Here is a 25,939-nt window from a genome sequence, read left to right as displayed (position 1 = left end):
ACTTGTCCTGATTTGAAATGACCTGGTTTTTTTTAATGAGAAAGTCTTGAGAAGGAGTCCGTATGTTAGAAGCATACTTGAATTGAGATGGAACATGTGATTTGTAAGCAACTAAACGGACGTCCGGATGTACCAAATGATTTACTTGAGTTACTGTCCACATAATTTACGTGATCTCGGCAATGTAACTCTCGGTAAAAGCCATTTGCATGAGAAATTCTTTGTGTCTAATGAACACATACGAATCGTAGAAGATATCTAATAACATGTAAGAACCATATCACAAGTATATAAGAACTGCATAAAATATACAGGGTGTTTTTTAGCTGCACCAAATTTTCAAAAAAAGCGAACGTTAGAGTAATTTAAGCCATGGGAAAGTGTTAATGGTCATGGCGGCTTCAAGAAAAAAGGTGAAATTAGGTAAATAGTTAGCTAATTAACTAAAAAGTTTTAACTAACTTTTTTTTAATTTTTCACTTGAAGGCACATAATATATTTAGAGAATTGAAGACCGAGCACAATATGGTAAACCCGTGTCGTCAATTTTTGATAAAAGAATTCCTAGTAGGCACTATGGGGCAGAGGTATGTCACTTTGGAAAATGACGTCAAACCGAAACTAAACATTAAAGAGCGCCGGTAAAGTTATCGTTCCGCCCTTCCGGGCATGCGATTCGTTATTATCGTGGCCGGCTCCACTTGCTTAGGGGAAGCTGGCTGCGATAACGACGATCCGCGGGGGCTGGAAGGGCGGAGCGATAAATTTACCGGCGGTCTATGTCGCTTAGTTTCGATTTTACGCCGTGTAACAAAGTGACATTTCTGGACCCTGTAGCACCTTCTACAAATCTTTTAATCAAACTTTGATGGCAGGGTTAGGCCATATTGAGATCGACCTTCCATTCTCTAAAAACATTATGTGCCCTCAAGTTAAATGTTAAAAAGTTAGTTAAAACAATTTAGTTAATTAGCTAACTAATACCTAATTTCACAATTTTTCTAGAGGCCGCCATGGTCATTAACACTTTCCCAGGGCTTAAAATACTCTATCTCACGATCCATTTTTTTTAATTTTGTGCAGCTAAAAACAAACACTCTGTATAAGTAGTAGTAGTAATAGTGCTTTATGAAGGAGAGGCAGGGATTTTAACCCGAACGTCAGTTCTAGCTTGCTACTCTGCACCGAGGATAGGGAGAGGGGGAAGGAAAGACATAGCAGTGGGGTAGGAATATGAGGTGAATATTGTCAATGAAGATTATTATGATCTAGTGAATTATGTAAGCAGTCTCATATTGTCACGAAGGACAAGTGATGAGGCGGCGAATAACGGAGTAAACTGAACGTTTAATCGGGCGAACTTGTGCCCAAGAAGTAAAAGCAGAAAGAAAGATAACAACAGAGCGTCGCGAGCGTCGAAGGCGGCGAAGCAGCACGATTGAACGCTGAGGCGAAAACTGACTCGACAATGTCGCGAGCGGCGTCTTATCTAGAGTGAATCACTTTCTCGAAGATTCGGCGGAGAAGGTTCGAGCGTAGCGCGCTCGGGGCGAGAATGAAGACGCACTTTCTAGAACAACATAAGCAGGGATAAACGACGGAAGTTATGTACGGAGCAAGAATAAACAAGAAAGTTCTAGAAGTCCGTGACCCTGCGCGCGGCATTATCCCCCCCCCCCCTTTAAAAGCGCATCGTCCCGATGCAGCACAAAACAAAAAAAAAACAAAAAAAAAATCCAAAACAAAACGACAGCGGAATTGCGAGCCACAGTTCACAGTTCAGAGTTCACAGTTCGCTCGTCGACAAGAGTAAAAAGTTCTATCGTTCGTAATACCGCTTCAGCCGGACGACGTGTACCACCTCGGGTCGCGGCTGACGTCTTGCAGATGGGCGCGTTCCGTCGGGAAGGACTTCGTGGTTCAGATCGCCGAGCCGTCGGATGATCTTGTAGGGTCCGAAATAGCGTTTCAGAAGCTTCTCGCTGAGACCGCGGCGCCGTATTGGTGTCCAGACCCACACCCGGTCTCCGGGTTGAAAGTGGACGTCACGCCGGCGAAGATTGTAGCGGCCGGCGTCGACACGTTGCTGGTCTTGAATTCGTAGTCTGGCTAGCTGGCGGACCTCTTCTGCCCGTTGAGCAACCACCTGGGCGTCATCGCTCCCGTCGTCGACTGACTCGTGCGGCAACATAGAGTCCAGCATAGTCGTCACCGCCCGCAGGGTCACGGACTTCCAGAACTTTCTTGTTTAGTCCAGCTGGATAATGCCGCGCGCAGGATCACGGACTTCTAGAACTTTCTTGTTTATTCTTGCTCCGTACATAACTTCCGTCGTTTATCCCTGCTTATGTTGTTCTAGAAGTCCGTGACCCTGCGCGCGGCAATATAGAGTTTTCAGTCATTTAGAGTCTGTCCGAAAGTCCTGTGTTTCTCAGAAATCGTATCAGAGCCTCGGTGACCTTCATAAACTGTTGGGTAGTGTGCCAGCTGCCAAGCACTTTGAAAGCGCTAAACGGACGTGAATTTATTTTTTGTAATGTTTCTTGAAGCGTTTGGCGTTCTTCATCAAACTCAACACACTGGCATAAGATATGCTCAATTGACTTTTCCACCTCACAGCTGGTGCAATCGCCGCAGATGTTCTGTCCTATTCGACAAGGGAACTGCGGTGTATATGCTACACCTAGTCGCAGTCGGTGCAGAGTTGTTTCCAGTTGTCTTGAAACTCCGGATGGAACGCGAAAGGTTCGTTGGGGGTCTAGACAGCATAATCTCCGGTCGTGTGTTTTTACGTTCATCCAGTCTCCTAATAAAATTGTCTTTGCCATGGCTTGAACTTCAGAGTTGCTGTCACTTTTGGAGTAACGTATCATAATTGAATCGACACTGATCGTTGACTTCGCGGCTCTGTCTGCTGCATTATTTCCGGGGATGCCACAGTGGCCTGGAATCCACTGAATAGAAATCTGGTGGCCTTTTACGAGGGCTGGATGGCAGAGAGCGGATACCTGATATGCCAGTTGGTCGTACGCATTGCGTTTCATGAAAGTCTTTATTATTTGTAATACTGACTTTGAGTCACTGAAGAGTGTCCATAGTTGTGGTGATCGAGACATAATGTACAGTATTGCTTCTCGTATGGCAGCTAATTCGGAAGCCGTTGATGTCGTTCGAAGTCTTATCTTCATCTTGACGGTATGATTGTGGGCAGGTATGACAACTCCAATTCCAGAGAGTGTTTCAGAGGACGACCCATCGGTGTATATATGTGTCGGCAAGCCGTACGCTTCACTGATGACTCCTAATGTCAGTTGTTTGAGAACCGGAGGTGGAATTGACGTCTTCTTATGTATACCTTTTACGTATAACGTTATTCTCGGCTTCAGAAAGGTCCATGGTGGTATTCCTTCCATCTGTACAGGAAATAGGTCACTTGGAAGAATATTGTGTTTTGTTATCGCTTTGGAGAAGGCAGACTCTGGTCTCTCTTAAGGTAACGTGGCCAGATGGTGGTTCGGATGTCTTGTAAGGTGTCTTAAATGTAGTAGGATAGTTTCTTGTATCATATATGCTTCAATTGAGATGCCTTCGAGCCTCCGTAATTGCCCCGGACGTTGAAGCACACCGTGGCAGCCCTAAGCAGGTGCGTAGAGCTTGGGCTTCAATGCACTAATAGCTCGTATACTGCTCGCACAGGTGTTGTTCAGAATATTCAAGTGGTATCTCAGAAGCCCAAGAACGAAGGCCTCGAGCAGTCTCTGTAGGCAGCCTACGGTGGCGCCCCATGTTGTACCACTGAAGAATCGCATAAGATGTATTATGGACGTCAATTTCATCTTGAGTCGTGAAACATGAGGCGTCCACGTAAGACCTCTGTCCAGAGTGAATCCGAGATGATTATGCTGCCGAACGCTGGGGACTGGGGACACATAAAAACCATATATGGAACTTCTGATAAACTTCTCACGAGTTTCTTATATGTTCTTATATACCTTATAAAGTTCATATATAGTTGTTATAGTGTTCTTAAATGGTTCTTGCATGCTCTTACATTTCTTGTATGATTTATATGTGTTTTTATGGACCCAAAATGTCTCCTACAAATGAGATATCTCAATACGGATGTTTTCGCTCAAAATATCGCCTAGATACTTGTAGTTATATATTTCCTTGATTAATATACCTTCTGAGTAGTTGAAACTATCAGGGGATTGTTGTGGAGGAGCTCATCAATATAGACTTTGAGGCATTCATCTTAATCTGCCAGCGATCGCACTCCCAACAGAGGGCGTCTTAGTCATGATGTAGTGAGAGACAGTCGGTCTAATTTTTGACAATTCTATAAATAACGAAGTCGTCTGCGAAGTGACTGACTGTGAATGAAAGGTTAGCGGCATTGTTATTATTATAGATAAGGAACAACAAGGGGCCCAAAACAGACCTATTAGGAAAACCAGACTTCACATCAATACTAGAAGAAAGATCACAATAAAAGAAGCTGCCTGTGTCATGTTGATCAAAAATTCCCGAATTCAGCTAATTAAAAAAATATCAATATTGAAACACTCAAGATTTTAAGTAGACGTTTATGTGGAAACGCGGTCAAACGCCCTAAAAAACAATAAAAATTGTGTCAATCTGAATGCGTGAATGTATGTTGGTGTGTAGATCGGTAATGAATTCAAAACATCTAGGGCGCTGTTGCTGAAGTTACATTCCGAGTTGAGGAAGGCCGACGCATCGCTGAATGCTAGCCTCCTTATCCAGGCCTCTGAAACCTTCTGTACGTTTCAGTGTGCGTGAGGACAGCAATAATTGTATACGTCGCAAATTCTTATTGTTTCGCACACATTCAGCAATTTTGCCCCTCATAGCCCTCATGCAATGGACTGCATTTTAATGTTCTCAGGCGTGGCCTGAAGAGCAGTGTTATGATATGTATGTAATGTGTCGTGTATAATGTAAAATGTCGGCAATATTGCACAAAAATTATGTAAAATATTCCAGCATCATCCCCAGAGGTTCGCGGATACAAAATTAAAAAAAAGAGATATGATGAACAGGTATAGAACGTAAATTGTGAAGAACGCGCGTTTAGTGACATGTAGAACGCTCTTTCAGTGGATTTAGAAAAACAGCAAGATATAGTTAAGCCGTCTCTACATTTCGCTTCACCTTGCTATGAACCGCCGTGGACGCTGCGAGACACCGAGACCAATCCAAGGCCATGTGAGTGTCACGTGACCTTGGGGAGGGGCGGAGCCACGGTCGAGGGGCGTGGCGCCGTGAAACGCTGTGATGGTACCTAGCGTTTGCTGCGGTCTATCTTAAGGGGAAACGAAGTATGGAGTCATTATTTAGTCTCTCCCTCTCCCTCTAACGCCAACGAAGCCTAACTCTTTACATATTCCCAGCCGTATAAAGATAAATGTCACTCTTGGCACAGTGACTGGTGCATACGTCTCTAAAAAAATTACCTAAATGAACCATGAAATGATCTTTCAACGTTTCCCTTCTTAGCTTTAATCCCCCACTGAAGAGCGAAAGAAAAATTAATCACTTCTTCGGGGCTTGCTTGGGCACCGATTGGTATGACTCCTATCTTAAAATGTGCCTTGTAAACGCACACCATAACTTGTCAATGTCAAGTAATGACAAATATTGCCCCACGGCATTTATTGGCCAACAACGCGAATTTAAATATTTGTGGAAGGACTGACATCTGAAGATCGTGTACGTCCAAGTGACGTAGTGCTCGTGTGCAGTGAGGGAGCTCGGCTCAGCTGATGAGCTTGGGCACAGCAGATGCATCACTGTGAAAAGGTGGAGAGCGCCAAAAAAGGAGGTAAAAAATACGCCGCTTTATTGTCAATCTTTCATACCAAAATCATGCAATTGGCTTTCTACCCTCGTGTACTATATATTTATTTTGGCGGGCTACATGCTACGCGAATATTAAAATCCCAAGTTCTCTGAGCCCAAAATGTATTTCATGGTTTTCTTAAAGCTAAAGTAGAAGTTTCGAGTATTTCTGTTTTACGTCTAGAAATTTAAACTCCGCGAACCTTCCGAAGTTTGACGTTTAACGTTTCAAACTTTTCAAATCTCTTGAAGGTGCGAATTTGAAAAGTTCGCATATTTCGAACCCCGCTGAGGTTCGAATTATAAAAAAAAGTGACGAAATGGCGACGTTTCTCAAAGTTAAATAATATCGCAGATTTAGAAGGCTTGAAATGTCTCGACAACCCAAGTTCGCAATATTTCAACGATTTTTTTTTATTATTATTATTTCATTGAAGCATGTACGTGTTCGAAAAATAGAAGATTTAAATTTTTTTCGAGGTACAAGTTCAAAACGTACAAAAAGTTCCTAATTGATGTTGTAAGTATGAATATCACTGGCAAGGATTCAACTATAAAAAGTCGGAAAATGTGCTAGGCACTTTACTGAAGAGAGTGCGCATTTATTTTTGCCAGAATTAATTATTTCTTCTAAGTACTCCGGGACTTATGACGCTACCTGTGATACACGTTGTTTATCGTAACTTATAAAACACGCTTGGAACTGGTTGAACAGTTCATCGAATAGCCCTAAACGTACTTTCTATATCTTTGCAAATTCGTAGCAGTCCGATCTTACGTCCCTGAAATGCGATGCTGGCAGGAGATAACAAAATGTACAAGTCAAGGGATGCATATAAAAGCGTCGACGCTCCCGAATGTTCTTAGTTTATATGGGCGTTCATTTTTAATAAAATGACTCGTTGGATAGAGGAAACACTGGACGCAGGCACAGCACCCGACACAGCCAAAGGTTGAGGAGTACTTAACCAAACTGAATGATGAGGCTCACCGACCCCCGAAAGTACGGCGAATGAGGTTACGGCCGGAAGACATCGGGCTTTCTGTATCGCCGGTGTATAGAACTTTTATTCTTCATTTAATGAAGATATTTGTCGCACTAAAATGCAGCCGGTCTTAGTGATAATGAAATAAGTTCCAATTCAGCGCTCGGCCTAGCGCGTCGGCGTCGCGCTCCGCGCGCGCCTTTCTTCAATTTGTGGCTTACTCGAGGGAATCAAGGGACTTACGTTCGCAGACAACTAAGCTACGTTGTGACTAGTGTATGGAAGCACTTTAGATACATTGTAATTAAAGTGCCACCTCAAGTTGGCCTAAAAATGTGTACTTTACTTGAACTACGTCATCTTACTGTATACTTGTACTTTACATCAAGTATTTTTTTCTGATACGTTCCACGAAAAGTACAATTTCCGACTTAAAGGTTCATTCCACTATCCTGATCTTGTTAAATTTTTATAACAAAGGGGGGGGGGGGCTTTGCCCAGTCTGAAGTATTACTGAGACTTCACACTCATGAGAAATGCAAGTAGACGACGCTAATTGCAGTTTGTAAGGGGGTGGGGGGCTTACCCGCAGCATTTTGAACTCTGGCTACTTGCTGCTTGGTGAGCGCGGGAAAGGACCTTAACAACATTAACAGAGGGCACTAATTCACAAGAGGGTTACTTGCGGAAGATACAGGACTATCGTCATGCTCCGTCCTCGTGCAATTATCGCCCTTGTGTGCAAGCCAGTGCAAGCAGCACCAAATTCAGCAGTCAGAGGGAAAAGGGGATGATGGGGAAGACTCACAGTGTTCACGAAACTTGCGCTGTGGAGTGCAGTGCGCGCAATGTCTTTTTTACGAGCAACGAAATTGCCGGGCAATGTTGATGAAGAAATGGTTGAAATTGCACGTTATGATAGTAAGAAGTTCTATTTTATATGCAAGCTCTATCCACCTGGCAAATGGTGGCAAAGCTTTCAGCACGATGCAGCATCGAATCTAAAGATAAGTGAGTGAACTGACGGCGGCTATAAGACCGATGCAAGAGAAGCGATTTATAAGTTGATTGTTTAATATTTTGCCAGCAGCAGTAAAGTAACTACACTCTGACCACTTGACAATATCCAATATGCGCCGTCATTTTAGAAAATAACTCATGCACCCCCAATTACACCCAGGGGCATTGCATCCTAGTTTAGAAAGGAAAAAAAATCTGTACATTGGAACGAAAAGGTGTTACGGAATGTTTTTTTCTTTTTTAAGTTCCGGTACTTTACTTTGAAAGTACACTGTATTTATAAGACTTTTCTAAAGGTACATTGCGGCCGCTGTCCTCACTACCTTACTGGAGGAAAATAACCTATAATTTACTGTGTAATTTACTTCAAGTACATTCAAGCGGTACTTTACCCAGAACGGGTTATGACGAACGTCCCAAGAAAGCGCATCGGTTGAATGTCAAGTATGCAGACCGGGGACCCTCCGGACTGTCGGTTTTCTAGAGGAAATCTACGGAGTTCTGTAGGGAGATGCTCCGCGAGTAAGTCGGATGAAACAGGTATGAGGCACGAGGCCAAGGACATCTCAAAGGGATCGCTTCAATTTTTGGAACAAAATTAATAAACAGGTTTGAGCTAGTTGGTTCACGATGAGTTAAAAGGTTAAAAACGGGAAAAAAAATTGCACACAAAAAAATACATGATGATTTCACAGGTTAAATTCGGGAAACGATTCTTTAATGGCACGATCGGCTAAGTAAAACTTTAGTGCCGTTTTCACTCCACTCCACAAATTGCATTGATATTTTGTATATGTTGCTTTAAACCTTTGGAAGTAAACCTGGTTCCAATATGGTACATCTTTTTTTTTTTTTCTTCAGAACTTCAAATTGGTTTGGAATTTTGAACTTAGTACGTTCGAAATTCCCACACGAGTCGGATTTGTAACTTTATATTGATGAAAGTGAAAGTTGTCGAACGTTCGGTCAAAATTAAAAGTTCGGAAGTCGCAATTTTTTGTATGTAATATGCTTGACATTTCAAAGCACGTACCAGCCTTTGAGACCTCATGTTGAAAATACGTTCGCGGGTCCTCTAGTTAGAAAAGAAATAAAACTGTCGACGTCGGAATTTTCGCAGACAATGAGAAACCCTGACAAGGATGAGGATAGACCGAGCACGGAGATGGACGACCAGACAAGGTGAGTTTTCGTTCATTATTTAAACATCTACATTCGTGTATAGGCCCCTATTTAGTGCCTTTCTGCTTTCTAGCATCCCGGCGCCTCTTGGCCGAAACGTTTTGCTTTCTTGGAATGAGCGTAGTGTTTATTAGACGTCGCCCTTTCACAAACCATTTTTACGTTTTGCTCTGCAAAAGTAAATTCGTCTGAAACTCTCGGTATTGTGTATAACTATGCATTTTGCAGTCGCGAGAAGTTAGGAACAACTAGTCCTACTTTTTTTTTCCGGGTGGCCGTATTTTTGGACAAGAAGGCACGACCAAGCGAGGACTGTGACATCAATATCCTCCTGGAACTGTTGAGAACAAGGGAAAGCGGCGTCAATTCTCTTTTCCTCGCTTCGGTTCACCAGCTCGACGGGACGAAGCGAGGTGTATAAGGAATGTAAATCGTGACGTAACATCTCTCGTCGGCCTCTTCGGCCGTGTTCAATGGCACATTTCTCCAATAAAAGACACGGCCATTCGCTAGAGACATCGCTGTATGTGTGGTGTTTTTCCGTTCTGCGAAGCCCCGCCTATCGCCCCACCCCTGGTTTGTGAGCTCGAAATTTCTGTTCAGCATCCCTTCAATCCGCAACATACACATGCACTTATTTGTTTTCAGTGATCATGTTTCGCTTACACCTCTGATAACTTGGGGTTTTTGTTTAACTCTATCGAATTAAATTTTGTTAGGGACAAGTGATACTCTGAGCAATATGTCGAGTACTTGAAGTTAGTAGCCGCATGGCTAACGAGACTCAACTGATATGCTTATTGCACTTTTTAAGAGATAAAGTATAAGAGTGTGGGCAAGCTGGTGAATGTTAACCACGTTGAATAAACCTGGGACTGGGGCAGAAACGAACACATAAGTTGAAGGAACAAAAAAGGACAAAACGACGTCTCAATTGTAGACGTCGTCCAGTCCTTTTATGTTCCTTCCACTCATGTGTTCATTTCTGCTCCAGTCTCAGGTTTATTCAACATGATTATGTCGTTGTAAGCTTGAGTTATTCTTGCACACTCGACATCATTAAATCGAAATGAACGCTTTTGCATTCTATTATTTCTTTGACTTATTTTTGATAGAGCTAAGGAGACATAAGCACAATAGGAATTTATTATTACTTTTCAGATATTTGACGCTGAAATTGTCACCGCTGATATTGAGTTTTGTTTCATTATGGCCTTGAGGTTTAAATTATTTTAACCTATAAACAACACACAATTTATTTTTCAGTCGACTAAAAAAGATGTTTTTGCGGGAATGTGGTGCTTAAGGTGCTTTTAAAAAGATACAAACATTGTGAGTTGTGATGGGTACCCTATTTGGCTAAAAGAGGTATGTCGCGAATTCGCGACAACAGGCCACGAAGTCAATAATTTCACAACGCCATCTGAATAAAATTTATTTTTTTCACCAATAATATTAGCGTAGTAAACAAAAAGTCTCGAAAGGAGTGGAACAATATTTTGCTTATTGCGTTCCCATAACAAACAAGCAGCGCAGAAAGCACCTGGCTTCTACTTTATGGCTGATGGATATCAAAGAAGCAGTTGGTGTTCTTGTTGAGGCAAAGATGCGCGTTGCATTTGCTGCACATTTCGTTGGTATGTCCCTTGCAACCAGGTTTCTTGCACCGCTGTCTCGTGTCTTTGACAACCGGCCAATGTCCTGTGCTGTCCGTGCGGACGTCCTCGTTGGGGATGTGGCTCGTGGGTCCTCGTCGCTTCTTCATTTCGAGTTGAGCTTGAAGAGAGCCGGACGGTCGTCCCTGCTTCTTTGAGGAGAGGTCCTTTTCTTGTTTGCAGAGGGCTTCCGCAATTCCAAGCCGGAATTTCAGCAGGTCTCTCTGCTTATTCTTTGGAACGCCGAGTGACTGACAGTCTCGTCGGTAGAGGAGCCAGATCACAACGATCACCATGTCCAAAAAGTGAAAAAAAAAGCTTGAGGTAAAATTTTTTTGACCTCAACTGGATCCGATAGTATTCTATCAGTGCATCAAGGAGATCAACACCTCCCATGCACTTGTTGTACGTAACAACTGCGCTAGGACACTCAACCTGGACAGACTTCTTTTCACGGCTATCCCACCTCATGACAGTGGAGACGGGTTGTGCACCGGCAAAGGTACTTGCGGTGGTCACCGATCGGTTGTCGTACCACTTGACAACGATCACCTTCTGGTTATCCACCACTGCCTCGTACTCTTCTGCACTTCCTCGTCCTCTCTTGCGGAGTTCTGTGTCCGAGGCCATTTTGCAACCCTGCAGTCGATTTGCACGCACAGTACCAAGGGCATATGTGCCTCTTTGTGCCAAAGTCACGAGAAGCTTCAGAGACGTGAACCAATTGTCAAAGTACAGAAGGTGGCCCAGTTGAGGCTGCACGCACTGAGCCAGTTTTATGACGATGTTACCACTTGCCCCGATCTCAGGAAAACCCGGCACTTGATCGATGTGGCCAGTGTACACGTCAAAAGAATGTACAACACCCCTGGAGTCACAAAGCATGAATATTTTGTAACCCCACTTGCGAGGCTTCTTGGGGAGGTATTGCTTGATGCTGCAGTGCCCTTTGAAGGGAACCATCTGTTCGTCCACACAGAGGCATTGTTCCTGAGGAATCTCCTCGAATTTCGGGAGGAGCATCTCGAGAAGGGGGCGAATCTTGAACAGTCTATCCTTCGGGGAGCTGTCGGCTGGTGGCATGCTGAGGTTGTCGTTGAAGTGTAGCGAGGATTTCATCTCCTCCCACCTGTCGCGCGTCATAATATCGGCCACAACTGGTAGTCTGCACTCAGCTGACCAGTACAAACGAGATTATGGTAGCTGGAAGATTGACATGTAGACAGTGCAGCCTAGAAACTGCTCAAGTTCCACCCGGGACAAGGCTAGAGGCTTATTCGGGTTTTGCTGTACTGCATAAATATTGCTCTGCTGCACAATTAGATTGAACACGTTGTCGTCGAAGAATCCCTGGAAGTTCTCGATTGGGGACCTGACGGCCTCGCTCTCATGCGCTGCGCCTTTCCACTGAGGAACGTCATTACTCAGAGATGAAGATGTTTTTGACCAGTGCACTGGCCGATTCACTCCTTTCGAGGAAGCTGGCACCGATTCTTCTTCTTCTTCTTCACTTTCTTCGCTTGTGTCATTATCGGGGGGTGCGTTGAACTGTTGGAGAGGGTTGTAGTCCGCATCCTCATTGTCAGTGTCACTTAGGCAGCTGTCGTCGCTTCCGTCTTCGGGTGGTAAACGCGTCCTACACGGAATTTTCTTCTTCCCATAGAAGAAGCGAGCTTCCATGACCTACAATATATAAAGTATGGCTCATTGAAACTAAGTGGTAAGCCAGAAATATTTTTTTGTTTTAGATTAGCCAAACTGCGACTTGCAAATCACTCAATGCAGAGTGTCGCGAATTCGCGACAAAGCGAACAGAACATCTTATTTTCTGAAAGACCTCAGTATTAAAAGGATGTGTGCTTTGTACAGTTAGTTGGGACCACATTTAAGCTAGAAACAATTTTAAAACGAAAACTTACCTCTCGATTACGCTAGAAGGACAGCTGGGAATTCGAAAACCACGTGCTCTGAAATCTTGTCCACGGGCAAAAGTTGTTTACGGCGCAAAGTACACCGGGCCGCCAACAGATGGCGCAAGCATACCGTGGCGCTTCGGTACGTACGTCGCGATTTCGCGACAGTCGGCGCGGGGCTCATAGTTGACGGAAATATTCTATACAGCGGACTAAGTGGTATGTCGCGAATTCGCGACATACGTCCTTAAAGGGTTAACTGATTTATTAGTTACACAACTGAGGTTATATCACCAGCACTGACACTTTGACTACTTTGGGTTACTAGCGACCCATTTTATATAATATAAGTTTAATTAACATAAGCGCTTCTTTTTATTACTTTGACGTTTTTTGTACACCCAAATGATTTATTTCCAGGCGAATTTTACGATCACTCTTGATTACTTTGTGTTACTGTTGACACAATAGAGTTTATTTATTTATTTATTTATTTTTTACCTACATTTCACCTTGGGGGCATTATTGTAGGGGAGTAACTTTTATACAAACACAAACAATACACAAATCAAAATGTAAAAAAAAAAATCAAAACATCTAGAATGTGCGTGTGCATTCGACGGTGTGATGATTACAACGGACTGGACGGCATTTGTTTGTGACCGAAACATGAACGGTGTGAAGTATTCCCAGTGCTTTTACAATATCCTAATTCTCGCGGCGGTGATTTCGCTGAGCCTAACCGACGAAGAAACAACTCGCAGAGATCGCCGCTGTTTTACCGGGTTTTCTGGTCGCTTCAAGAAGTTTTCAGGTCTGGTAAAAGTGCTTTCAAAGGTTTGTGTTGTGAAGTAAAGGGAAAACCGAATATAATGCACAGTCATTTATGTCACATGGCGATATGTGCTATATACTGCTTGCACGATAATTCGCCGTGAAAAAAATGCGGTTTATTAACCATCTTGTACTTGCTTGCTCTGCCGTGTGCATGACCGCTATCGCACCGCATTCACTGTCGAAAACGCGACGAGTTGACAGCTCTTCCCAAGCATTGGCTTTCGCTCTGTACGGAAAAAATCAATTCGCATACTTTTTTTCTTTTTTTTTACATGGCGATGCGTAAAACAATTTACGTCTCAACCGTTATTTCATCACCTTGCGAGCGTAAATAATCCTCAACCGTCCACCGTACGCTGTAAAATCTTTTTTTTTTCTCATGCACTATTGAAATTAAAAAGTTTTAGTTCCATTACTGGTCTGAGAATCTCGGAGCGCTCTGAAGCGAGCAGTTGTGATCAGCTGAAAAGGATCCAGAGTCGCTCTGGCGGCGATGAGGGGACGCTCTGCTGAATCAAGGAAAGAGGAGAGAGGTGAACACCCGAATTAACCATAAGACGTGGTCGAGGTCGTTGGGAGCAAACCCTTGCAGTCCCAGCTGGCGGTAGGGGCATCGTCGGTAGATGTGGTCCGCTTCACCGCAGTGGTAGCACAACAGGCGTTGATCGGGCGTTCGCCACGCGTCAATCTTCCTGGGCGCCTGTTGTTCTCGCCGGACGTATGGAGTCGATCGTCGAGACGTCGGCGGTTCGCCTGCGTCGTTGAGTTCCGTTGTAGCGCCACCGGGTAATGTTGGGCAGCTGGCGGTGGTCGTCGAGCCATGCGGCGTAGGTCAGTGTCGGCTCTTTGTGTGAGGCCATGGTGACGAGGGCATCTGGCAGGAACGCTTGCTGAACCTCGTCTCAAACAACCTTGGCTATGGAGAATGAGGCCGGGCGGTCAGCAGTCGGCAGAAGCTTCTCCCGGACGACGTCGCGAATAAGCGCACGAATGCCCGGAATGCCATAGGCTAGGTCGCAAGGGGACTTCGGAAACGCACGAACGCCGGATAGCTTCTCATAGCGGCTGGCTGTGGAAAGAAGGGAGCTCGATGTTCGTAGCTTCTGCGACGAATTCTCGAACGGTCGTCGGTGGGTTGCGTACGACTCCACCGAAAATGTCGTCATTCGTGCCACGCATCAGAATACGCAGCTTCTTTTCCCTGGTGGCCTGAGGGTCGGCCCGGGAGCTCAGGCGCAGGAAGTCTTGTTCAAAGCTTGTGACCCTCTCATTGTGGCCGTGGGTCCACGATTGCAGCATATCTTTGGCCGTCTCTCCGTGTTGTTGACTGGCGAAAGTACCCGTCAGCTTGCTCTTGCAAAGCTGTCTTAAAATCAATAAAGCTTCGTGGTTTCCGAACCAGCGCCTTGCAGTTCCTTTAAATGAAAATTAGGGGTTCTGCAGGCGCTGTTCGTCACTCCACCTGTTGTGGCGAGCCGCGGGTTCGTACTCATTCATCCAGTATTCGACGTCCTCGAAGATCTCGTCGAGGAAGGGAGTAGGTTTGCGTGGAGCGACGGGCAGGACGACGACGGGCGGGGTGGTCATCGTAGGAATCTTCTGCTTCTGCGGCAGGGGTTCGAATTTTGGGCGTTACCCCATGGTACGGCGGCTTGCTAGGGTGTCGGTGTCATCTGCGAAGGGAAACCTCGCGGAGCTTAGCACCTCACTTGGCCGGGATGTCTTCGAAGGGGTACGCTTCGCGGGCATAGAATGCGATACCCGGCACCTCCACCAAAATGCCACGAGTGACGAACGATGAGAATAAGAAGAACTGAATAAATTAAACGTTTAATGGGGCGAACTTGTGCCCAAAACAAAACAAAAGTTAGTTAGCGTCGCAGGCGTCGATGTCGTCGAAACAGCAGGATCGAGCGCCGGAGCGAGAGTTACTCGGCAAGGTCGAGGGCGGCCTCTTATCTAGAGTTCGTCACTATGCTGAAGATTCGGCAAAGAAGGCTCGAGCGTCATGCGCTCGATGCGAGAATAAAGCGCCATTTATAAAACAAGGAAGCAGGAATAAATGATTGAAGTTACGCCTGGAGCAAGAAAAAATTAGAAGCTTCCAGAAGTCCATGACCGAGTCGTGCTTTCTCGTCCCTGCGCGCGGCAATATTGTCGTTACACTGTTTGCTCCCTGGGAAGACATGTCCCATGCGGCAGCACTTAAAATCAATATGTTTAATTAACTCGAATTCGAGGCCTGCTTCTACAAGTACTTCATCACTATTAATAAATGCCTTAAGCAAATATTAAAACTGTCTTGTCAATCTACGTTGGATCAGAAATTGTATGTGGCAAATTAGCGTTCAAACACCTTATTAGTTAATTGGTTTCTATATATTTAGTGAAGCTTCACACCTCACCGGGCTATCCCTTTTCCTGCCGAACAACAAAACAAAACAACACACAGGAATCATAGTGTTGTATCGTCGCGACACTTACCTTTAATGATTGCCAAGTAACATACCGGAGTTTATTAGAACATATTTCCCACAGTTAAAAAAAAATTAGATTAAATTATAACACGGTTAACGTTAATAAAAAAAAACCTTGCCAATGTATAGAATAAGAACACTTCAATAGTTCAAGATAATTTTAGTACACTTATAGTACAGTCTCAACACATGTCAGGTATGCCCCCGTAAGTGTGCTAGTTTTGTATTCGCTATTATACTTGTAGTACTGTCTACAAGTACACCTTTCGTGCAGTTAATATGCTTCCTTTAGGCTCCTTGACTAACAGTACACTTTTGGCCATTCTAAGTATACTTTAAGCGTATTTATTTGTACTAAGGGAGTGCAGTGTAGGTCCGCATTGAAGATCACAGCCATGAGGATGCCGCGAAAGCCGCGGTAATGCCGGCCGGTATCCTGGGAGCCGCCATTTTCTAACGGTGTGTCGTCTTGGCTTTTGCCAACTTTCGCGCATCACGAATGTTCTTTGGAGAAAAAGAGAGAATAAACATATTTATTATGAAAAAGCGATGGGGAGGAGTCCTTAGTTCAAGACGCCTTGAGCTTTCCCTGCTTCCACTGCCCTCGACGCGAGCATAAGCTTGAGCCGGTCATCCAGGTTGGTGCTGATCAGTGCTCTCTCCCAAAGCTCGTATAAAGACAAAAAGAGGTTAGACGATTGGGTGGGGTTTTGATCGCATCCTCCTACCATACGAAAGAGCGTCGCAGGAGCTCCGCAAAGGCGGAATAATGGGGAATAGAAGTTGGGGAAAAGGTATGGCATTTAGTGGGATGGGGGAAGGTGTTAGTCTGTATGGCATTTAGTGGGATGTCGTTCCTGCTTTAGTGGTGAGGTCGTTTCTGCTCTTTTAAAAGTTGTTTATGTGGGGGTGGGTAGGTACTTCGCTCCAACCTATAGTGCTGCGTGACCACTTGATATGTTACCAATGGGACCGGCCGGTCCTGCTCGTCTCCCGGGGCCCGGCGGGATAACTCTCGAGCCAAGGCGTGGGCGGTTGCATTGCCTGGTACAGGGAAGTGGGCGGGTGTCCATATGATTTTGATGAGTCCATCCGGCGATTGTTGGGAGATTATCTGTTCTGTTGTACGGTGGATTCTTCCTCTCTAGAAAAGTACGACACGCGTGCTGCGAGTCGGGAATGATGACTTGGGCTGTAGTTTGCGCGATGGCAAGAGCAATGGCCGCCTCTTTCGTTTGTAAGGATTCGTATCTTGGTAATGTGATGCTGCTGACATGGTGATTTTGTTGGACGACGACGGCTGCCGTGGCTCTTATGCCGAGATATGAGGCCGGGTTCGTGTATGCGGTGGTTGGTTCGTGGGCATAGCGTTTGTAAATGGCTTTGGCTCTGGTCTCCCTTCGTCCCGCATGATGCACGGTGTGGATGTTGCGGGGGAGCGGCGAGGTGGAGAGGTGTCTCCGGACCTCGTGAGAGAGAGAGAGAGAATCGTAGTTTCAGAAGGAGGATGCTGTAGAGGGGTTGTGAGTCGCAGTCGAGAGAGAAGAAGTCTTCCTGCGGCCGTGGCTCCCAGTCTCATTCTTTGGCTGGAAAGATCGGCTTCTATGAGCCCGTCAACTGTATTGTGTAGGCCGAGTTTTAAACATTTGTCGGTGGCCGAGCTGACGGGAAGTCTGAGGGCCTGTTTGTAGGCTTTCCTGATCATTACATCCACTTTCGAGAGTTCTGTCTTGGTTAGGACTGCATAAGGTATGGCATACGTAATGCGGGAGATTAGGAATGCCTGGACTAGGCGAACCGTATCGACCTTTCGCATATCCCTCGTGTTGGTGGCTATACGTCTGATCATGTGGGTGACTTGTTCTTTCGTGTGTTTGAGCTTATTTATCGGGATGGTGCTCGCGCGGTCGGCCCGAAAGGTCATACTGAGGATCTTGATATGCCGAGATGGAACGATGATGTGGCCCTCCATAGAGATGGTGACATTGGGTGGGTCCAGGGAACATTTCTTTCTTGGAGAAATGAGTACTAGTTTTGATAGAATGCTAAGAATCCTGGGTTAGTTGCTTTGACATTCTCTACCATGTATGCCATATGACATTCTGTACCGTATGTATAAAGCTGTGTAACCTACCGTCTAATAGTTTACGTGTCCTGTGTAACTTGGCAGCGCAGTATATCTCATAATATTTGCGGATCAAGCAATTCTCGAAAAATTGTGTAAGCAATTATAGAGCTTTCATAAGGGTAACACGTGTTTGGTGTTCGGCGGATACGCTCTTCTGTGCGTACGCAAAGTTTTTAGCAGGCGCTCTATTAGTACTTCCCGTTATCAGCCCGTCATTCGCCGAGTGGCATGCATAGATTGCAGCGGACGGTCTTTTCAAGTGCTTTACGGAAGCGCACACACTCTAGGGTTCGTAAAGTGTAAAGAAGAACACACAGCACGACGGCGCATTCACTGCACCTGATTAATCCAGGCGGCGATGAGAAACGCGCAAAGCCGACCAGCGCTGAGACGATGCAATTTCGACGTTGCTTGATTTGCTCTATCAGGTTGGGGCGTTGGCTGCGCTCTGACTTCTAGTGAACTCTGCTTGCAGATCATGAGTTGATACGGTCCGGCGAGGAACCGAAGACTCTGACATGCTGGCCTGGCTCTGGCAGTGTTTACTCTCTGGCAACCGGATTAAAAAAGAGCCGTTTGCTTGTCATCGCAGCGCTTAAATAGGCACCAATCGGACGCTATGCCCCAGTGACAAGGCTGTTATGCAGCTTACGAGGCTGCGATAAGCGATAGGCGCAGTGAAATCTAAGATAGCATAACAGAGCGCTCTAGAATTAACCCTTTTGGAGCGATCATCTTACGCTGGCAGATTAGGCTCAAGTTGGTCACCTTCCTTTCGTAGATTTGTTTCAGCGCTTACACCATGAAACGACGCCGACTCCGGCGAAGTAGATCCATAGAATTCTACGGAGCCTGCCGTAATTCGACAAAATTGCGCAACGTTAGTTCTCTTGAGTCAGTCGTGAGCACCCGCGGCGAGTTCCCAAGACCGACAGGATCGTGAGTCGGACCTGTTCGGGCGCGTCGGTTGTTTACGCGGGATTATGACTGCTCGAACTCTCCTATCTTGAGGGAATTATTGGTGCAGAGGCGGAATGGAAGCTTGTCAAGCGGAAAGCCATGGTTTTTATGATCCCGAGAGGAAGAACAAAAAAGGGATCGAAAAAAAGCCGAGGAACCAGAGGCTAGCTTAGGCGTGCTTATTTCACCGCAACTGATTGTTTACCTTTAAAAAAAAAAAACTGCATACCGCAGCCGTTATTTCGTGCAATTAAGCCAGCACAGACTACGCAACGACTGCGCAAGGAATGGGTGCTACCTTTTCGTCTTTATTGAAATCTTACCAGATATCTGAGCTGCGCCGATGGCGATCGCGGCACGCGTTTCGCCGAACCGATGTGCCGGAAAGGTATGGGACGGGGACAAACGCGGACAGCTTCCTCGGTATTTGTAACATGTACTCCGTAGTACGGACAATGCGCAACGTTCAGCGATGGTGGTACGGCAGTCGAAGAATCGGGCTCCCTAGCTCTTGAATGATCGACTCCACAATAAAGGTGCTTGTCTACGCCTTCCTAATGTAAAAAAAGAATTAAGTGAGGTTCCAATACTGCTCTTGTACAGCAAAACAATAATTACTTAGGCGTTACGGGCCTGGCCTCACACTGCTGCTTTATGACGATCATCTAGATAACAGCCATTTTGATTGGCGCAAGTGCGCCTCCTATACTGGGTGATTCAAGGAGAGGCCAGGCTCTTTATATCAACCGTAGAATTTGGTTTCTTAACCTATCGCGCTACGACTTTGTCAAGCGTTGCCCACAGATGGTGCATTTGTTTTGTAAAATTTGCAAAGAGCGAACTTACCTGTGTAAAAAGTAAAGAAAGAAAAAGGCTTTGCTTTTATGGAATCGCAGCGAAGCCACCGGTATTCAAACAACACGGCGCCGTGTCGCACGGGAGACAAGAGATGGCGCAACGAACGCCGCCAGCGAACGAGCACACGGCGCCGAGAGCCGGCGTCTTTAGCAGACGAACTTTTCGAATTAAAAGCCGCGCGAGTTTTTTTTTTTTTTATATCAGTTGTTGTTTTTGTTTTTGTGACTTTTGCCGCCTGAGGAACGCGAGCCGCTTTTGAGTCGAAACGATCGTCTGCTCAAGACGCCGGTTCTCGGCGCCGTATGCTCCTTCGTTGGTGGTTATTGGCGTTGCGACCGCTTGCTCCGTCTCTTGTCTCCCGTGCGAAAAGGCGACGTATCGTTTGAAAACCGGTGGCTTCGCTGCGTTTCCATAAGAGCTAAGCCTTTCTCTTTCTTTACTTTTTCCTCAGGTAAGTTCACTCTTTGGAAATTTTACAAAAAGAATGCACTATCTGTGGGCAATGCTGCAGAAAATCGTAGCGCGATAGGTTAAGAAACCGAATTTTGAGGTCGATTTAAAGACCTTGGCCTCTCCTTGAATCACCCTGTACATCGTAAAAGTTGCGAATGCGCCAAACCTTCGTCAGATACTTTCTCAGATAGACAAAGAGAGTAGTGACTAGTCCTTGGAAAGATCAGCCGGGTTGTCAAGTTGAAGCAGCGGACGTTTTGAACAGCCGACTGTCTCGGGCGTGTCGCTTCAAAAGTTGTATTCCATCTTCCGCTCGTCTGTTTGGAGCGCGTCCCACAGAAAGTATTTTGCCTTCCTTCGGAGTTTGGGACGCGCTCCAGATCTACCACCGAAGTTCACCATTAGGGTTATACATATCATAGAACTGTACACGCAACGTAATGACTTCCTGACAATCTGTTATGACGTTTACAGGATAGTACCAAAGGAGATGTTGCTGATCTTGGCGATCGTAACGGCGTTGCTAATTGCAATTTTCGTGGTGCTGTATGCACTTACAAGTAAGTGTACCACCTTTTCACCAAACCTTCAAGTTCTCTGTTTACTATTAACTGTTTCTGCAGCCAGTATGACACCGAAACCAGGGCAACGCTTTAAATTTGAATTCGTGAGGAATAACCGAGAGTGATTTTATTAATTAACATGAATACGAGCAAGTGTTTTCCTCTTTTAGTTCAGATTAAATCTCAGACACTTGGTTATCCATCATTAGGCAGCTTGCCAGCCATTCAATATTTCCTTTGAAAGGGTTGCATCTTTGTGACGCGTTAAAAATCTCAGCGAGCCGTAAGGTTGTTTAGCGACGAACATGATTAGGAGTATTTATTACCACCAAGTGAGATTTTCTTATTTTAAATTTTATCTTTAGTGCCTAAAGTGAGGCAAATTTGTTTATTAATTTCATAATCATCAACGCTATTTATCTGCTTAGTATGCTGCATTGGCGATTGCAAATAAGACAGCTACTTTTTTGTGTAATGGATTGAGGCTTTGTTGAAAGCAATTGTCCTCAATGTCTTGAAACTTTGTTTATTATAGCTGCGAACAAACAATAATACGTCTTTTAAAACCAAATGAAAACCGCTCGATATATGCACTAACCTCTTAACATATAGTTCATAATCAGGATTTCTGAGCGAAATGCTTGCCTTCAGGATGCCGACGAATAAGTTTGACTTACCTTGAAATCTAGGGCGAAATCAGCTAAGACGCAGTATTTTAACGTTAAAGCAAAAAAACAGACGAAAAAAGAAAACCACATGTCCCCTCCCATCCATAACGTACCCGATGCATGCCCTTCTTTTTAACAACGCAGTTCACAGGTGCCCGTTCCCGCATTAAGCGGTGTAGGCGTAACCACTATAAACGGGTACGGCCGCCTAACGGGCTGATAATGGGATACAGCTTGCGCTGCATTAAGGGATCTACCAGACCTATACAAAAGGTTCATTTCACCGATAAATTTAGTGGAGAAATGTAATTGGTGTGCAGGTCTGTGACGTTCTACCAGACTTGGAAGTAATCCGTTAAAAGTGACAAGATTACTTGTAATTAATTACTTTTCTTGTATTGAGTAATTAATCCGTTATTTTTTTGAAAATGTAATTTGTAATGTAAGGTTACTTTTTCAGGAACGAATTACTGAAATCACTCGTTACAATTCTTCCGTCCCGTCAAAGGGGAAAATTGAGGGGAAGGATGGCGATGCAACGGCCTTAGCTCTATTAGCATGGTAACACAAGACTCTGGTGAGGTGCTGGCGAGGGAAAGGAATTCACGGAAAGCACGACAACTCAGCCAGAGCCCGTTTCTCGACTCGTTCGTACGGTCAGCCAGGCTGGGAAGATTCGACGCTCTACAGAGAGGCAACAGGCTTCAACTTCTTGGAAAACGAACGGACTGCTTCGAGCGTACAAAAGAGCAGAAAACGAAGGGGCCATAAAACCGTGGCAAGGGGTTCGTTTCGAGTGGGACCGTGGACAGAGTGACCGTTATGCATACGTCGGCTCCTTTCCTCCGCCCCCCCCCCCTCTACCTTCTTTCTTCCCTCCCCACTCCTCCCCGCCTTGTTCCCAAAAAAACAATTGTTATTGTAACCAAACCATGCTTTGCTTGTTGACGTTTCCGCCTATACACATGCTCACCCCGCAAACAGAAAGACGGCTCTAATGAAACCTCAACCCTGCTCATTCTTGACAGCGCTGTGAAAGCTGAATACTGGCTGGGCCAACCAGCAATGTGGCTACTGTCGCTTTACTTCACACGGATGTGTAGGGCAAAAACATGAGGGATGCGATGGCGGCAGTTCATTGGAACAAAGAAAAATCTAGCATCAACCGTGCTGTCAGTTTAAACAGTAACTTTCGACAGCAGGGATTGCCGGTCGGGGAGCACAACAAAACAGCTTGGGCCATCCAAGCTGGGCCCTTATTCTTAAAAACGAGAACTTAGACCGAAATTTTAGGGATAGGAAACACAGCCCGAGTTTTCTGAGAATAAACGGTGACTCACTTGGACACTGCAGGGTTGTGAAGCCGCCTGTAAACGCGTGAAAGACATGGAAACGTGCTGTTCACTGAAAATAGTGTTTTTTTTAATCATTTCTTGACGGGAAAGTCAGTTCAGCTGAAAGATTGTGCATTAATATTTCATGCGACATCTTGGTTCTGATAAGTTTGGTGAGCAAACAAGAAGATCAAGTGCTGCCCATTGGGTCGGATAACAATCTTCATCAAGGAGAAGGCCTTGAAATGTACCCAGACGCAAGTACCGCATCTTGGTCTCACAGCCAGTCCGTTTTAGTAGGTAAACCAGCCTCTATTCAGGCAACCTGCAGCAAACATAGAAACAACGTACCTTCAGGAAAATTGTGTTTTGAAGCTCGCCGACGCCAAACTCGAATTAATTCGAATGGTGTGTGTGCCTCCACCGCCCAAGCGCATTCGTCGCATGTTCGTGGGAGTTCTGTACCGGTTGGACAGCGCAAGGCTCGTTTATCTTGAGCACCTCTTCAAGTTCTTTAAAACTTTATAAATTTGTTCTCCTAAAATTATTAACCTAAATATTCGGTGGAAAATAAGGAATATGTTTATTTTCGTTATAATTTTGATGGGGCCCAAACTTTTACCCTTCAAACACACGGTAGATAGCGTGTCTTTTTTGTGCTGCTTTGGAGTAACGCACAAGTAATCGAGTAAAGTAACGAAGTAATTAATCGATAACTTTTTACGGGGAGTAATTTGTAGCGGTAATCCATTACTTTTTAGGCAAAGTAATTGTAACTGTAATTGATTACTTTTTTGTGGTAACGGGCACAAGTCTGTGTTCTACACGCACAGTGTTGCATTATGGTGCTATAGCAAACTGTGTTAGCGGTAACACGCAAGCGGGGTCCGTCCCGCACGCCCTCTCCTGCATAGCATGCGCCGTCCGAAAATCCGTGAATATGCCAAGTGGCGGACTCACTCTTTCCGTCTGTGAGCTCATCTTTTCTGTGTCAGCTAGGCGACAAGCACGAGGCGCCACAACACTTCCCAATGTTCGCTGAACACAGTTTTCCTGGGCACCTCTGCCGCAGTGGGTGATTTCCTGGCTCACGATCTATCGTGAGCCAGGAAATCACCCACTGCGTAATCTATCGGGCTATGAATGATTTACGCTCCTTATGACGGTAGCCGAAATGCTTTTATTTGGGCAGAATGCAAGTCATTGTGGCATAAACGCTGTCTAAGATGTATTTTTCTTTTTTTAGAAACAGGCACGCACAGTGTATTCGTCGACAATACGCGCTTGCGAATCGGTATGAGCACAGCTGGTGTGATAAAGAAAAAGATTGTTAACTCAAGTTTGTTCGTGAGTCGGGAATCAACAACAGGTTGAGAGGCGCCCATGAAACAGCGGGCGCGTCTTACGCGGTGGTTCGCTGAACACGAAGCTGTAATCAGTGAACATTAGCCGAGCGCTTTGGCGTCGCCCGCTCTGCACCTAGCAGACGACAAAACAAGGTTGGGGTCGCGGACGGGAAGAGCGGTGCCGCCACTCGCTCATTCGTGGTGTTTCGGACGGTGCTTTCTATGCGGCGCTGGGAATACGGGGCGGCGGGCACGGAGTGTTACTACTAACAAAGTCCACGATAGTACGTTACAGACCTACACATCAAGTTAGCATTTCCGTTAATTTTGCAGGACAAACTAAATTTGTGCAGATCTATGACGCTCCGCATTGCAACTCTGCGGGTGTTGCCTTATGGGACGTCGCAGGCCTCGGCTTCACTAAATGATGCTTGACGCGTCCTTCCGACCCCAATCAAAGACCCGCGTACCCTCCTTCTTTCTCGCCCAGCCCCCAACATTAAAGTGTCCTAATATATATATATATATATATATATATATATATATGTACAGGGTGTTTCAGAAAACGCAGGCCAAATCGCTCCTGCGAAAACTACTCTTCGCAACGAAAAAAGGTTTGTGGAGTTTCGGTCCTAGGCCAGAGGCCCATTTAGGAAAATTATTAAAGTCCAGGATAATTAAGCTGTTAATTATTTTTGCTTAATCAATTTTTTTAATATTGTGCTGAAGGGCATCGTTTAAATTAGAAAATTGCTCAGCATCATCGAAAAACACTAAATCAACATATTGCAGAACGATAGAAGGCAAGCGAGGCATTTTACGGCTTTCTGAAAAACCGCGCAAATTCGACCGGTTTTTAAGTTTCAATTTGTTATCGGAGCGCATCTGGGCCCCGGCCGCACTGCTTCCCGTGGAGAAATAGCGCAACCAGACTGTGCTGCGTCGCGCGATGACAGCGCAGCAGAGGCTGGTTGCACTATCTCTCCAAGGAGCGCCATAGAGTAATATACACAAGGTAAAGAGCGGACACTACCATAGGCCCCAGCGGCCCCGATAGACCAGTGACAGGTAGCGGTCCTAGCGGGCGGTATTAAGCATAATCTGATTCCGTTTCCGGTCAAGTTAGTTTCGGTTTCGGTTTGGGCGTTTCTGCTCCGGTTGTCCGGTACCCCTCTCTCTCTTTCGTCCCCGCCTCGCTCGGCTCTCGAGACTCCAGAAACCGCTGTGTTTTTTTGTTTTTTTTTTTTGTTTTGTTTTTTAAACATTGACGCACTTTTACTTCATTTGTTACGATAGAGTCCGTGCAAAATGTGTCAAACAACAGTTAAACTTACTTCACAAAGCAGAAGTATATATATTTCTTGTTCTTTTCCTATTGTAAAGCTTTGAAGTTACACAATTGCCGCATCGACTCCTGACTGGTGGAGTATTTTGGGGTCAACAACAGTAAGTGGTTCAAACACATTTTATTGGACCACATTCATATATACATGATTTACTTCAGAAGCTCTGTATGTTTCATACGAAAGAGTTCGATACTCACAAAAATAAATGAATATGAAGGACTTCAGCATATCGTACACTTCGTAATAGATTCTTAGCGGAACCAAGTTAACAAAACCTTTCCACGGAGAACATGCTGTGTGATACATTCACTTTCACGCCGACTCGGGTACGGGAAGTAAGAGCAAAAATAA

The 25,939-nt window shown here is 45.1% G+C and overlaps 2 protein-coding genes across 2 annotated transcripts in view; both read right to left on the bottom strand.

Moving 5' to 3' along the window:
* Positions 1-10,605: 10,605 nt before the first annotated feature.
* On the bottom strand, positions 10,606-11,848 carry LOC120841259 (piggyBac transposable element-derived protein 2-like). The gene is made up of 2 exons (XM_040212112.1): positions 11,172-11,848; positions 10,606-11,023 (listed from the first exon to the last, which is right to left on the bottom strand). The coding sequence occupies exons 1-2, from the start codon at positions 11,846-11,848 to the stop codon at positions 10,606-10,608; spliced, it is 1,095 nt and encodes a 364-aa protein (XP_040068046.1).
* Positions 11,849-11,899: 51 nt separating this feature from the next.
* The window catches only part of LOC121836298, a 47,068-nt gene continuing 33,028 nt past the window's right edge, over positions 11,900-25,939 (bottom strand). Inside the window, exon 3 of the mRNA XM_042291160.1 lies at positions 11,900-12,388. Within this exon, the coding sequence (XP_042147094.1) occupies positions 11,900-12,388 (489 nt within the window). The remainder of the gene's footprint in view (positions 12,389-25,939) is intronic.

The sequence above is a fragment of the Ixodes scapularis genome, unplaced genomic scaffold (assembly GCF_016920785.2).
Source record: "Ixodes scapularis isolate PalLabHiFi unplaced genomic scaffold, ASM1692078v2 PGA_scaffold24__2_contigs__length_7659602, whole genome shotgun sequence".
NCBI lineage: Eukaryota > Metazoa > Arthropoda > Arachnida > Ixodida > Ixodidae > Ixodes > Ixodes scapularis.
This window is presented reverse-complemented; position numbering and strand designations above follow the sequence as displayed.

Bases quoted from the DNA above. Each gene is read 5' to 3' on its own strand.
- LOC120841259 (XM_040212112.1), bottom strand. From the start codon at position 11,848: ATGACGCGCGACAGGTGGGAGGAGATGAAATCCTCGCTACACTTCAAC. The intron at 11,024-11,171 runs GTGGGATAGCCG...TTTTACCTCAAG, and splicing joins CCCGTCTCCACTGTCATGAG to CTTTTTTTTTCACTTTTTGG.